At 50.6% G+C, this 12933-nt stretch overlaps 1 protein-coding gene across 8 annotated transcripts in view; it reads left to right on the forward strand.

Moving 5' to 3' along the window:
- ELMO1 (engulfment and cell motility 1) overlaps positions 1 to 12933 on the forward strand; it is a 472430-nt gene that overhangs the window by 323424 nt on the left and 136073 nt on the right. For all 8 annotated transcript variants that reach the window (XM_045828139.1, XM_045828136.1, XM_045828134.1 and 5 more), the window contains one exon: positions 12467 to 12603. In XM_045828139.1, the coding sequence (XP_045684095.1) occupies positions 12467 to 12603 (137 nt within the window). The remainder of the gene's footprint in view (positions 1 to 12466; positions 12604 to 12933) is intronic.

The following is a 12933-nucleotide window of genomic DNA, read 5'->3' on the forward strand; positions in this document are numbered from 1 at the left end:
AGATCGTGGTCCGTGGTCATCTCTCACCTCTCTAGGCCGCTTGCCTCCCACTCAGCTGAAGCAGTGTCCCCGAGTGTCCCGTTATCGCATGACATCCTTTGCAAGGTGTCCAGCCAGCTGTTAACCGGCTGGATAGTCAATGGCTTCTTCTTGAAGTCACCTCGCTTTGCGGCCAAGTCTCCGTCCCGCACCTGTGTGAAGCTTGACCTCTCCCCTCATTGCCGTCACGAGGCTCAAGGACCCGCTTCTGGGCCTGGCACCGCGTTCCTGTGCGGAGGGGCCCCTCGGCACCAACTGCCGGCCTGATCCCGGGGAGGACAGCGCCGCACCCCTCGGCACGCCGCCCTGTGTGAGAGGACCGGACAGAACCGCAGACGGGCCAGGAGATGAAGGGTTCAGCTCCCTTGTCTGTTCTCCGATGGAGACCACCATCCTCTCAAGTCCCGCATTGGCAAAAGCACGGTTGTCAGTGGGTGGTTCCTTCATCTCTCCATGGCTCCCTTCATTCTCTGCCCCCGAGGACACTTCTCAACGCTGTTACTCCGTCTTCGCAGCCATCTGTTCCGCGTGATGGAGTCCGAGCAGGGCCAGGAGTCTGACCAGCGCCCCTGCACAGGGCGAGTGTGTGGTCAAGGAGGCGAACTGAAGGATAGGGAACGGCCCTCGCCCCCGCCCCCGCCAGGGACTGGGGGCTGGCCATGGTCTGCCGAGGAGGGTTGCATCTCTCCCTCTGAGGGACGTAACCAGATTTGATTTACTTTTCTGTTGAGTTCCTGTAATGACTTTGCTCCCTTTGTGGTGTTCCTCATGTTCTCTTAAGGTCACACCTACACTCGGGCGGGTTTCGGAAAACTGGGGGAGATCAGGCAGAGGACCTCACTTGGCGGGTTGGACTCTTCTAAGCTCGAGAGCAGCCTGGCCGAGTGCCCATGTCCCAGCAGGTGCGCTGAGACCGGTGTCGTACGAAGTTGGGGGGCCCCCTGTGTCCTGTTCCCTGAGCCTCGCGGGAGGCAGAGCCCAGCAGAGACCGCAGAGAAGTTGGAGGCACCGGGCGGAGGATGCCGGGGAGGCGGGCAGAGCCCGTGTGGGTGTGCGGGGGGCCGGCCCTGGGGAGCCATCCAGTGCACGGAGACGGCTAAATCGAGGCTCCTGCTGCCCGGAGGTTTGTGGCAGGAGGGGGCGTGCAGACAGGCGGAGAGAAGTCACAGTCCGTGGAAGCACAGAGGAGGAGGCGGTTGGGCCAAACTGGAGGGAAGTGTCTTCAGCACAGGGACGGACTTTGGATTTGGAGGGTGACTTGTGGGCACCGTGAGGGGGGTGCCCAACAGCTTAACACATGCAAATCTGGGCAGGGTGCTTTGCTTGATAAAGAGGCGGAAACTGTGATTGACAGGAGGGCTCGGTCATGAGTCAGAGAAACGTTGGAAGGAGAGGAGGAGAGTCGGACTGGGGAGGGAGGGTTGCATAAAGCTACAGGTAATCACTGAGATTTTAAGGGCACAAGAAAGAACTAGACAAGCCTTGGCGTGTCCTCTTTTCTTAATTCTGCATGGAGCAGGTTCAAGATCACTTATTCTTTGGCCCCCTTTGCCAGCTCCCCAGCCCCGGCTACTGCGCTGAGCCCCCAGGTCAAGGTGTGAGCCCTGGTCACTGGACGGTGTGCGTGGTTCTGCCGGACCCTCAGTCGGGCGCGTCCCGGCTGCTCGTCGCGCTGCCTCTGTCCTGGCATCACCCCCGAGTGCCCATTTTCACATGGTTGGACAGGCGGTTATTTATATCCACGCTAAATTTGCTGTGTGACAGTCTCTTCATGTGCCACTTCTCAGAATAATTTCTCTCTGAAGGGAGTTTTAAGAGGCATACCGACATTGCTTCTTGAACATGCTCTCCTTTGCTCTCCCTTGCTGGGGCCGGTCTCTCCCCCGCCAGAACCTTCCTCTTCCCTGGTCTTCCACTGCACCCACGCCCCACCCCCAGTCCTCCGGCCACAGCGCCCCGAGAGATAGGCAGACCCTATATAGCAAGACAGGCGTGCTTCCCCCCTCGCCTTGCATCACTAACTCACGCCCCACATTTGATACTTCCTTGCCCGGCATTCATTTTCTCTCCTGCTCTTTTCATCGTGGGGCCAAGGAAGAGCCCTCACGTAGACCCAGAAGTGGATCCAGAAACAATCATCTTGCCAGCAGATAAGATCTCGAGTGTCCAGGCTCCCTTACCCTTCGTGTTTGGGCTGTTTCAGCCGGAGGACAAAGGGAAGAGCGAAGGCAGCGCCTCTCAGCAGGATCGTTTTTCAATTCTAAGCAAACTCCCAGGGGGCCCACAGCTCGCTCTTATCGGAAACCTTCCTTTACTGGAATGTACGCGTGTTTTGTCTGTCGGTGAAGCGTCGCACGAGGTGAAGACGGGGATGCAGTGACTTGCCAGGAGCACTGGGGGCCTTCACGGAGGGAGGCGAAAGTAAATAGGACCTCGCCGCCATCTAAACCTCACATTAAAGCCACGACCGGGGGAGGGGGTTACATGCCGTATTTGTATTCCGCACAACGTTTTATGACTCCCATTTATCGAGTGCTCATTATATGCCAGACGCTTCGCTAAGTGTTTTATGGAAATGCCCTCGCTGTATGTTAATTCATTTCCCCAAGCTGCGAGTTACCGTTATTGTTGTCAGAGTAAGACCCCTCGTGTGGCCAACAAAGAATGAGATCTGAGGCCAGCCTGCTTCTTCAGCCTCATCTCTTGCTTGTCTGTCCTTGCTCCTGAGCTGAAGGTCATACCAGATAAGGAGAAGCAGAGCCAGGATCCACACTCAGGCAGACTGGCTCCAGGGTTCATGCTCTTAACCACCTTGCAGTCGGATGGATGGATGGATGGATGGATGGATGGGTGGATGGATGGTTGGATGAGTTGGTGGGTGGGTGGTTGGATGGGTAGATAGACAGACAGGTGGACATGCGCACACTTGGTTGGAAGGAAAGACTGAGGGAGGGAGGGAGGGAGGGAGAAACTCGTGACTCTTCTTAGAGTTCATACAACCAATTGACTCTACTACAGCTTTTCCATCCGCCGCAGCAGCACTCCTCAGTGAGGCCAGGGTCCCCGTCCACAAGAGAAAACATGTACCCATACTACTGCATCCGTCCAACGGATGAACCTGCACTCCATCCAGTCCAGGCGTCAGGAGGGACCTCTGACCGGTGTTCGGAGCTGATGCCAGTCGGGGTTAGGATCCTGCAGAGATGGGTCAGGGTGTGCTTTTGTATCCAGCCAGTAACCCGGGCTGCGTGCAGTGCTGATCCCGGGTTCCAGAGGCGACTGGCAGGGCGAACCCAGCCCTGCTCCTAGAAAGCCCACCTAAGTCACGGGGAATAGTTTTACCCCGTCTGAGAAGTCATTGCCCCTCCATGTTCATCTGGAAAGTTCATGTTCTACCTTGTAAGTTGACTTTTAATGTAGGCGTAACTTAAATGCGCTAAGTGTTCAAATCCTAAGAACACAACACAGCTCAATAGATTTTCCAGCTAACAACTATTCAATTAGCTACCACCTAGAACAAAATAGAGAACATTACACAATGGTTTGAGACCCTATTGCACTGCCCTCCCCCCAATTTCTTCCATGAAAATTGCCTGTTTTGAGCTTTAGATCAATAGGATTCTATAGTATGTTTTTTCTAGGACTCCTTTTATTCAACATCATGTTTTTAATTCATTGATGTTGTGTGTGGTATAGATTTAAAAATCACTTCTTTGTATATAACAAGCATGCTTCTATATGAGTGAACTATATTTATCTAACAAATAACTCTTAGAGGGACATTTTGCTTGTTTCAAGTTTTTGGTTTTAACCAATAGTGCTGCTGTGAATGCTCTCATACAATTCTTAGGTAGCACGTGTATATGCATCTCTGTTAGGTATGTATCCTCGTGTAGAATTGCTATATTATGGGGCATGAATATTTTAGCTGAAACAAATACTACCAAACAGTTTTGCAAAGTGGGTAAACAATTCACACTCTCATCAACAGTATATGAGAATGTCACTCGTTCTACATTTTTACCAATGCGTAATATTTTCCTTTTTTTTTTTTTTTTTACTGTAGCCATTCTGGTGGAAGTTTGAAAGTATGTCATCATTGTTTAAATTCACATTTTCCTAGCGACTAAAAAAGCCGAGCACTTTTTCATGTGATTATTGGCCACTTACACATTCTATTTAGTTAAGTGCCCATTTTTCTGTTGGGTTGCCTCTTTTTCTTACTGAGTTATAGGGCTATTTGTGTGTCACCGATAGCAGTTCATGGTCAGGTAATGTTGCAAGTTCTCCTATGCTGAGGTCACTGTCCTTATTGCATCTTTTAGTGAATAGTCATTGATTTTAATATAATTTCATCAGTACTTTTCCTTAGGGGTTAATGATCGTTTTGTCCTGTTTAAGAAATCAGTGCTCACTTGAATGTTGTGAATAGATTCTCCTGTGTTATATAGAAGCTTCATGGTTTTTCCTTTCATACTGAAATCCACCTGGAGTTGATTTTTGTAGAAGGTGTAAGGTAGGAAATCATAATTCATTGTTCCCAGATGCATGTATAATTGGCCCTGCAGAAGTTATTGAAAATCCCTTCCACTGCGGTGTTACCTTTGTCATAAATCTGGTGACTGCAGGTATAGGTCTGTATCTAAATTTCCTTTTCTATCCCATGGTTCTATTTTTCCATCCATGGACCAATAGCAAGATGTTTCAGTTACTGTAGTTTTATAATGTCCTTCTATCTGAAAGTGTAATTCCTCCAGATTTGTCATTTAAACTAAGTACAATAATCATTATCTTGCTATTAAAACTAGCAACAACTAGCATTTACTGATTGCTTATTTTATCTCAGTTAATGCAGGAATCATGTATGCTTTGCATTTAATCCTAGCAGCAAACTGATGACATATAAGGCATGGTATTTTTTGTTTTAATGAGGAAATTGAGGTTCAGAGGAAGTGTAATGTGATCCAGGTCACATTGCTATTAACTAGGGACGCCAAGATTTGCACCCAGGCCAACCTGGCTCCAGAACCTCTACTCAGTTTGTTAACATACATTGCATGCCCGGGATGGGGCCTCAGGTCCTTGTTGCTGAATTGGCTGTCTTTTGTGCTAGAGTCTGATTTTTCAGCCCTGACGCTAATCAGTACTTTTTTCCTCTCTGGATGTCCTTTTTAAAAGACCCACAGGGAAGGTGAACAAAGAAGCATTGAATTAGCTATTGAGTGTCTCTTCAGTGTCAATTCCATACTATTTTTAGGTATGATAGAGGATAGGAAAGAATTCGCGGTTCTATTAAACCGGGTTTCAGCGAGTGGGAAGAGCGGGGCGGGTTCCTAGCCTCTGATCCCCAGCCCCGAAATAGCAGGGGCGGGAGCGTCTGTACTGGCGGGACTCGGCAGAGGTGGGGGAACTTCAAGTCCTTTGCCCTCACTCCCCTCTTTCCGTCTCTCCCACCTACAAAAGGTCTGAACTTTTAACACCTTCCCACGCAGTACCAAAACTCCGAAGCCAAGCCATTAAAGAATACCACATCTAAAAATAGAGAACGCCGAGGCCACAGGGTAAGATTTTCTGCAAAGGCATAAATATACATTTGCATCTGAGAATTCATAACTACATTCACCCAGACCGACCCCAGAGCCGCCAACAGCTCTGATTTGAGTTTCCACGCTGTGGATAACGAGTCTGTCTCTACCGTCACCCTGGCAGTTCTCCTGTGCCGAGTGCTTTTGTGGGTGGATAATTCGTCCCCTTCATCCTATAGCTCAGAATTTTGAAAGAAAATGCCCTTTGTGTCAGACCAGTGCTTATTCCTCTTTCTGTATAAATACTCAGAATTTGCCTGGTGCCTCCCAAATCTGTGACCCTCTAGTTGTTCTTAAATGGGTGTCCAGTGTCACTTAGCGTAACAAAGGTCATGGAAAGCATGGAGGGACTTTTTGGCACCCGGAGCATACATAACGTGCATTCCCATCATTCAGTCTTTACTGGAGCAATTGTATGACGTGATGGTCTGCATTAGGTGATATTAATAGGGTGAAAGGGTGTAAAAGCAGCTAACAATTTTCTTATGAAAGCAAGAGTAAATACTGGGTGATCAAACACCTTCTAATAAGCCTATATCCTATGCCACTTGGATGTCTTCACACCCTAAATGAAATGCAGATCCAGCCTGTCATTCATGGAAACAATAATTTAGGGAATAAAGTTTAGGGCAGGTGCAGTCTCCATATTACAATATTATCAATGCGCACTAGGGAGGAGAAAGTGCATTATGTGGAGTGTGTATGTGTGTGTGTGTTATGAGTGTGTGCATGTGTGTGTGTGAGCATGTATAGTCTTAGAATGTTAGGCCTGGCAGGAGCCCGAGCAGTCCATCTCAGTCACAGGTGAGAACCTTGGGACCCAGGGGGCGGAGAGGACCTTCTCAAGGTCAGGGGCAGCCCCGGGACCCGTTCTCTGTATCCAGTAGCCCTTGTTCCTTCTCTGAGGCTCCGGTAAGGACGCCTGCCTGAGCTCACCGTATCCAGTGGAAGATAGGAGGAAATCCATGTTGAAAGGCAATTTGCTACCTAAGTGTACAAACTCCTTATTTTTTTTATTTTTATAACGTGCGTGCATGGATTATAGCTACTTACAAAGCCGACCTATTTAGTAATGAGTTAGATGTCAGTAAATTAATATGAACAATTTTAGCCTCACCTCTGAGAATCAATGCCTGTACATTCTAGACCTGAAAGACCATTAAGTTGATTTTTATAAAGTAGAATCTCATTGTGTTAAAAATAGTGTGAATGGAATTAACAATTCCATTTTCAAAAAAGTCTTACTATTTTTGTCTCATTGAAAATTTCTCTCTACATTTTATTTGTAACATCACGGCCAACTAATTTAATATTTTTGTCTCAGTGTTTTTTAAAAGCAGTAGTAAGCCTCACCCCCCCCACCCCTGGTTTTTGTTTGTTTGTGTGTTTGTGTGTTTAAACCTGTGAACCAAGGACCCTATTCTGGAGACCGAGGCCCTCCCACTGGGCTGCCGTGTGTCCCCGTCTATCAGTGGGGTGGCCCGGGCCAAGCTCCACTGGGTGTGCACCCCGCAGCACAAACCGTGGGCGCACGGCCGCAGCGAGCTCACTCCCGCAGTCACTGTTCGCCCTGCATCGTCACAGCTGCCTGATAAAGGGCATCCTCTTGTCCCCAGTTCACGGATGAAAAGACTGAAGTGCCAGCAGATGAAATCACTTGCTCGGGTGACTCGGCAGTAGGCGAGGGGACCAGGACTCGAACCTGACAGTCTGCCTCCCAGTGTCTTTGCCCCCTTTCTGCCATTTGCCTTTCTTGTTGCTGTCACCTGCACAGGAGAGAGAAAAACAGACCAGGTCATCTCGGCAGGTCCTTCTTGCTTGATGACCCTCCCTCCTGAAAATGTGCGATTTGAACATTTTGGAGGGAAATCATATTAATATTTAGTACCTTACCCTTGCCTCTAGTACAGGGGCATTCTTAACATCGGGAGCCATAAATCCCCCAACACACCTGGGTCTCATCATTGTTTCCGTGTAACATGTCAAGGCGAGGTTGTTTTTGATTTGTTGTTTGCCCACTCCTCACTGCAGGGATGCGTCCTTCTAAAGATGTTTAGGATGACGGCGAGCCAGCCCTTCCACGTGGGGGTCAAAGGCACTGGCCCTGGGGACAGAGGGCAGGCTGGGAGTTCTGGCCCTGTCTCTGCAAGCCACTGAGCTTCACTCTCCCTTAGTTTTCTCTCCCGTGAGTCAGGGGTGTTGTTTGTGAGCATTCAGAGTCCACACCAGCCACAGTTTGTAACGACGTACGTGCTAGGCATTAACTAGACTGACGGTGGTGATCATGTTGCCATATATACAAATAATGAATCCTTATGTTGTACACCTGAAACTAATGTAATGTTGTGGTTAACTATACCTCTGATTTACAAAAACCAGGAAAGATTGCTTGAGCCCCACCTCCTTCACTTCATGAGACCCCAAAGACTATCTGCCAGAGGTTTCTTTCCTCCCTTATCTCCTAGACTTGTTAAAGTCTGTAAGAAGCTGTAAAGTGTGCTGACAAGGGTGATAAAAATAACACCTAACAGCCACTGTTTATCAGGCCTATACTGTGTCTAAGCACCTCACCACACCTTTTATGTACGTAATCTAATTTGATGCTTGTGCAAACCTTATATCAGGGGTGTTTGTCAAACTCATGATCCCCGGGGACCACATCAGCCTCACCGTTGCCTTCCAAGGGCCAAATGTAACTTCAGCTCCTTAACAGCTAAGGAGTAGTTACATTTATACAGCCCTAAAATTATTTCGGCCCTTTGAAGGCAACGGCAAAGCTGATGTGGCCCCCGGTGAAAATGAGTTTGACGCCCCTGCCTGATATGGTCCTATATTTTACAGATGAGGAAACAGACTCAGGAAGTTTAACTGTCTAACGTTACAAAGCATGCTAGGACTCACCAAATTTGGTCTTTGAATGCAGGTCTAGCTGACTACAACCATTATATTATCCTACCTCCTCATTCCTATTCTAGGGCATCCGATAATCTCGGACACGTGTTCTCTTATACTAAATGTCTGTGAGCTTCCGTGAGATTGTGTTCATGTCAGTAATTTCATATGTATAAGAGTGAGAGAAAGTTTGAAAACAGTAACTTAAACAAATTGTTCCCAATGAATTCTTTAGGAGAGCAATTCAAGGTTGGCATGGTGACTCAATAGTGTCCTCAGGAGCTGATGTAACTCTCTAAGCTGTAGTCCTCATTTTCATTCTGACAAAATAGCTGCAGGCGCTCCAGTCATCACTCCCGTGTTTCAACCATGAAAATGTTGATGTGTGAAGGCAGAGGCAAAAGTGACAAGCCAATGAAGTCTTCGCCCCTGTTAAAGGTCATTCCTGGAAACTCTGCCCAGCAATTTCCATTTATCTGTTGCTGGTGGAGATTGTCAGAATGACCACTCTTAGTTACAAGAGGCTGGGAAATGTAGTTTTTGGGTGGGCACATTGTTACACTGAACAAAATCAGAGTTCTAGGAACAAGAAGACCAATCTGCTGGTTTCTTGAAATAAGTCAAATAAATGCATCCAGTGATATTCTTCCCCAATGACTGACCAGCTGGGGGAAAGTTGGGGTGTCGAGAAGCTGAGAATATCTTGAGGAGGTAAAAGAGTTGGTTCAGCAGATGGTAGAGCCAGGGAGACTATGTCTTGGATACTCAGGAGAGCCGTCAGGGGAGCAGCTTGAGCCGAGCCAGGGAAGGTGAGGAAGGATCCAGAAGAGGGGTGTGGCCCTGGCGACCCGACTCTGACTTCACTCGGGTCACAACCAGGGGGGAGGAAACAGAGGAATCCCAGCCTCTGAATATGCCCTAAGTGTGAACCGTTGAAGCTGCACGGTTGGTAAGATTTCATTTCGTAAACGTCATCTGTGGATGGAAAAGCGGTTCTTCCCGATGGGTGCGGGGAGCGGGGGTGCAGAGGAGGCAGGCTTGGGCGGGGAGCAGGGTGAAGGAATGAATGCACCAGGGCGGCAGCGGGCCTTGGGGCCAAGCTGACCGAGTCCGTACTCCGGCTCTGCCACTTGGCGGCCACAGGACCTGGCACAGGTCGCCTGATCTTTCTGACTCTTCTAGTTCTTGTTTTTTAAAAAGAGAAATGGGTGAGGCAGGGCATGATGTGTGGCTGGTGGCAGTGGCGTGGCCATCGGAGTCCCCGTCACATGGCCAGGTGTCGCCCGTCGCCATGTACCGCCTGTGCACTTGCTGTGAGCCCCGCTGGGATGCAGGTCAGGAGCCTGGTTGCGGGGGGAGGCGTGCGAGGAGCTCACGGAGCCTGGGGGAAGACACTAGTTTTTGAAGCGGCCGTCACCAGGAAATGCGCTGAACTCTTCACGTCAACGAGGCAGGACGCCTTCCGCCGGGTTGACCAAACGGTGGGTCTCAAATGCTCATTTGGGGCCCCCTGAAAAACACCCCTCACCATAGAAGGGTTAACTCCTCCCTGACTCACCTTCTTCCTATGGAAAGTGAAGACACGCATGATGCCTGCCCCCAGGGTTGTCGGGAGAATGGCGCCGGTAGAGCCCCTGGTGCATCGTAACGCCCAACACATCGCCCCCGTTGTCAGAGGTGCTGCCTCCCCCATCACCCAGGCACGAGCGGGGCTCGGAGGTTTCCATCTGCCCGGCTGCCTCGGCTCCAGGACCCCACAGAAACTTGAACGAGGGCACGAAGTGCACACACCCTCACACTGGGCCGGGAGAGAGGGTGTGATGATGTGATTACTGAGGGGTTCTTGGATGGCGACAGTGCTTTCAAGTGCTTCTGTAGACTCGGAAATGGCCTTGGCTTCGGTGTTTAGGAAGGGGGGACCTCCCGGGGCAGCAAACACGCTGTTCACCTGTGTGTGTGTGCACTCCCTGTTCCTGGAACAGCTTCACGCCTCCGGTCAGGCCTTTTCTGCTCCTGCCGTCTCTTTGCTGGTCACGCAGGCTGGGTGTCGGGTGACTTATGTGTTCTTGCCTCTGGTTTCTGAGACGTGAACGGGCTGGACTAGGAATTGGGGGGACATCAAAGAACACCCGGTGTTCCTGGAAACTATGCGCAGGCACAAGATGCCGCATCAGCCGCCGCCTACCTTTCTCCGTATCTGCATCAGCTTTTGTGCACTCAAGGCACTTTTCCAAGAATCATGCCATCTGATCCTCTCCGAGGCCTTTGGAGAAGGCAGGGGAGATTCATTTCTAGATTTTTGGTTGTTTGTTTTTTTACTTAAGAAAATCCAGGCTCAGAAAGGGGAAATGACTTGCTTCTGCTTGCCGTGGTCCGGACCTGAACCCAGGTCTTGGGACCCCAGGCCCTGACCCTTTGTCCACGACTCACTCCGGTGGCTGCTAGCCTGCGTCCTTCCCTTGTCTGGAAGATGGCGCCTGTTTTCCTCTGGGGTTCCACCCTTGCGAGGGGGTGATCCGTCCAAGCACAGAGCGTTCTGTGGTCGTTGTAATCCGTGTCAGAGGTCAGGCGATCACCGTGTTCCTAGAGCACGGAGACAGAAGAGGTCGGCGTGTAGCCGCTGTGGTCCTGCCAGGGCGGAGCGCGTCCCGTTAGGTTTGGTCCAGGCTCCTCCGCCTGCACAAGAGGCTTCTGGGTGGACTTGAGGTTCCACCACACGGCCACAGCAGAGCTCCCCCCAGTACAGAGGTCTCTGCTGCAACCCCTCCCACCCTCCGCCTCTCCTGGGTTTCTAGGGCTTGAAATTCCTCCATTTGGAGCCTTGAAGACTAAGACTAATTGGTCTTTTGGGAATTCTTTTACTGTACTTAAGAGTTTATATTAAAAAAAACACACTCAGGGCCCTGGCCTGTGTGGCTCAGTTGGTTGGAGTGTCGTCAAGTAAACCAAAAGGTCGCAGGTTCCATTCCCAGTCAGAGCACATACCCAGGTTGCAGGTTTGATGCCCAGTGGAGGCGTGTACAAGAAGGCAACCAAAAGGCAACCAGTTGATGTTTCTCTCTCCCTCTCTCTCTTTCTCTCCCTCTAAAAGGAAAAAATTGTCCTCAGGTGAGGATAAAAAATTAGAAAAAAGCCACCTAGGGTCCTGTGTAGGGGAGTCACAAAGCCTCATTCCTCTGGCCCCAGGGTCCTCATCCATTAGACATGAGCAGTAAGAGGCACAGTAAGATCAAACATGCTTCACGTAAAAGGGCTCTGAGAATGTAACCTTGACCGAGAGCTGAGGAGAAGGCTGGGGTGCTGGTCAGGGAGGGGAGGACAGTGGCAGCAGCCGGAACTCAGAGCACGAAGTCTGACCCAGGAAGCTCTGCTGTATGGGGCTCGCCAGCGGGCTGGCTGACCTCCCGGTGCGGCCCGGGATCGGACCAGTGGCGGCCTTGCGAGCCATTTGGATGGCTTTAGCCTCCAGCCGCCGGTGTCTGGGAATACAAAGCAATGGTTCATGGCACCAGACGGTTAACGGTCTCAAATGTCCCCTGCTCACTGCCTAAGAGGAAAAAGAGCCCCCTGGGGAAATAATCAAGGATACTATTTTCAAAGTTGCAATTAATTGCGTATTCAGGAGAGCTCATCCCCTGCCGGCTGTCCCGCTGGGAAAGGGGGAATTCATGGCGACGGAGGAGCTGTGCCCGAGAGGGGTGGTTGGCGTGTCTTTATATGGTGAGGAAGGTGGATACAGGCACGTACTCAACTCCAGGGAGCCTGGAACAGCCGGCCATCAGCAGCTGACTTCCTTCCGTTAGAATGTGTGCCGCAGGGTAGGTCTGGCCACCTGACCTTAAACTCTGAAGCCGCACAGTCCCGTCGTCTCTCCTTGGAGCGCCCCCCGCCGCTGCTCTTCTGGTCTCACGTCTCAGACACCCCCCGTGTTTCCCTTCTCTCCCCTCCAGCCAGTGAGACCTGCAACGACTTCCACCCGATGTTCTTCACGCACGACAGGTCCTTCGAGGAGTTCTTCTGCATCTGCATCCAGCTCCTGAACAAGACGTGGAAAGAGATGAGGGCGACCTCTGAAGACTTCAACAAGGTGAGCTGACCGTGGGGCAGAGGCAGCGTCGTGCCGCCCAGGGTGCCGCCCAGGGTGCCTCCTGTCCACACGGCCCCTCAGCGGCGCGGGGAAGGCAGGCGGCGAGCTGGGAGAATGGGGAGGGCTGTGGTTTTAGTCTGCCTTGAGAGGGGAGAAAGACAGACAGACCTGCGTCTGGGTTGGTGGTGCTCTGCTGTCTCTGGGAATAAGCTTGGAGCAATGTCGTTCTGTTTGCGAAGAACAATGCCCAGGTGAGCTTTTCCTTGAACAGCACGGCTCTGGGAGGCCCCGCCATTGCAAGATCGACTTGGGTGTGGGGGGATAACGCCA

Source organism: Phyllostomus hastatus, unplaced genomic scaffold, assembly GCF_019186645.2.
Source record: "Phyllostomus hastatus isolate PE091 unplaced genomic scaffold, TTU_PhHast_1.1 phas_scaffold_78, whole genome shotgun sequence".
Classification (NCBI taxonomy): domain Eukaryota; kingdom Metazoa; phylum Chordata; class Mammalia; order Chiroptera; family Phyllostomidae; genus Phyllostomus; species Phyllostomus hastatus.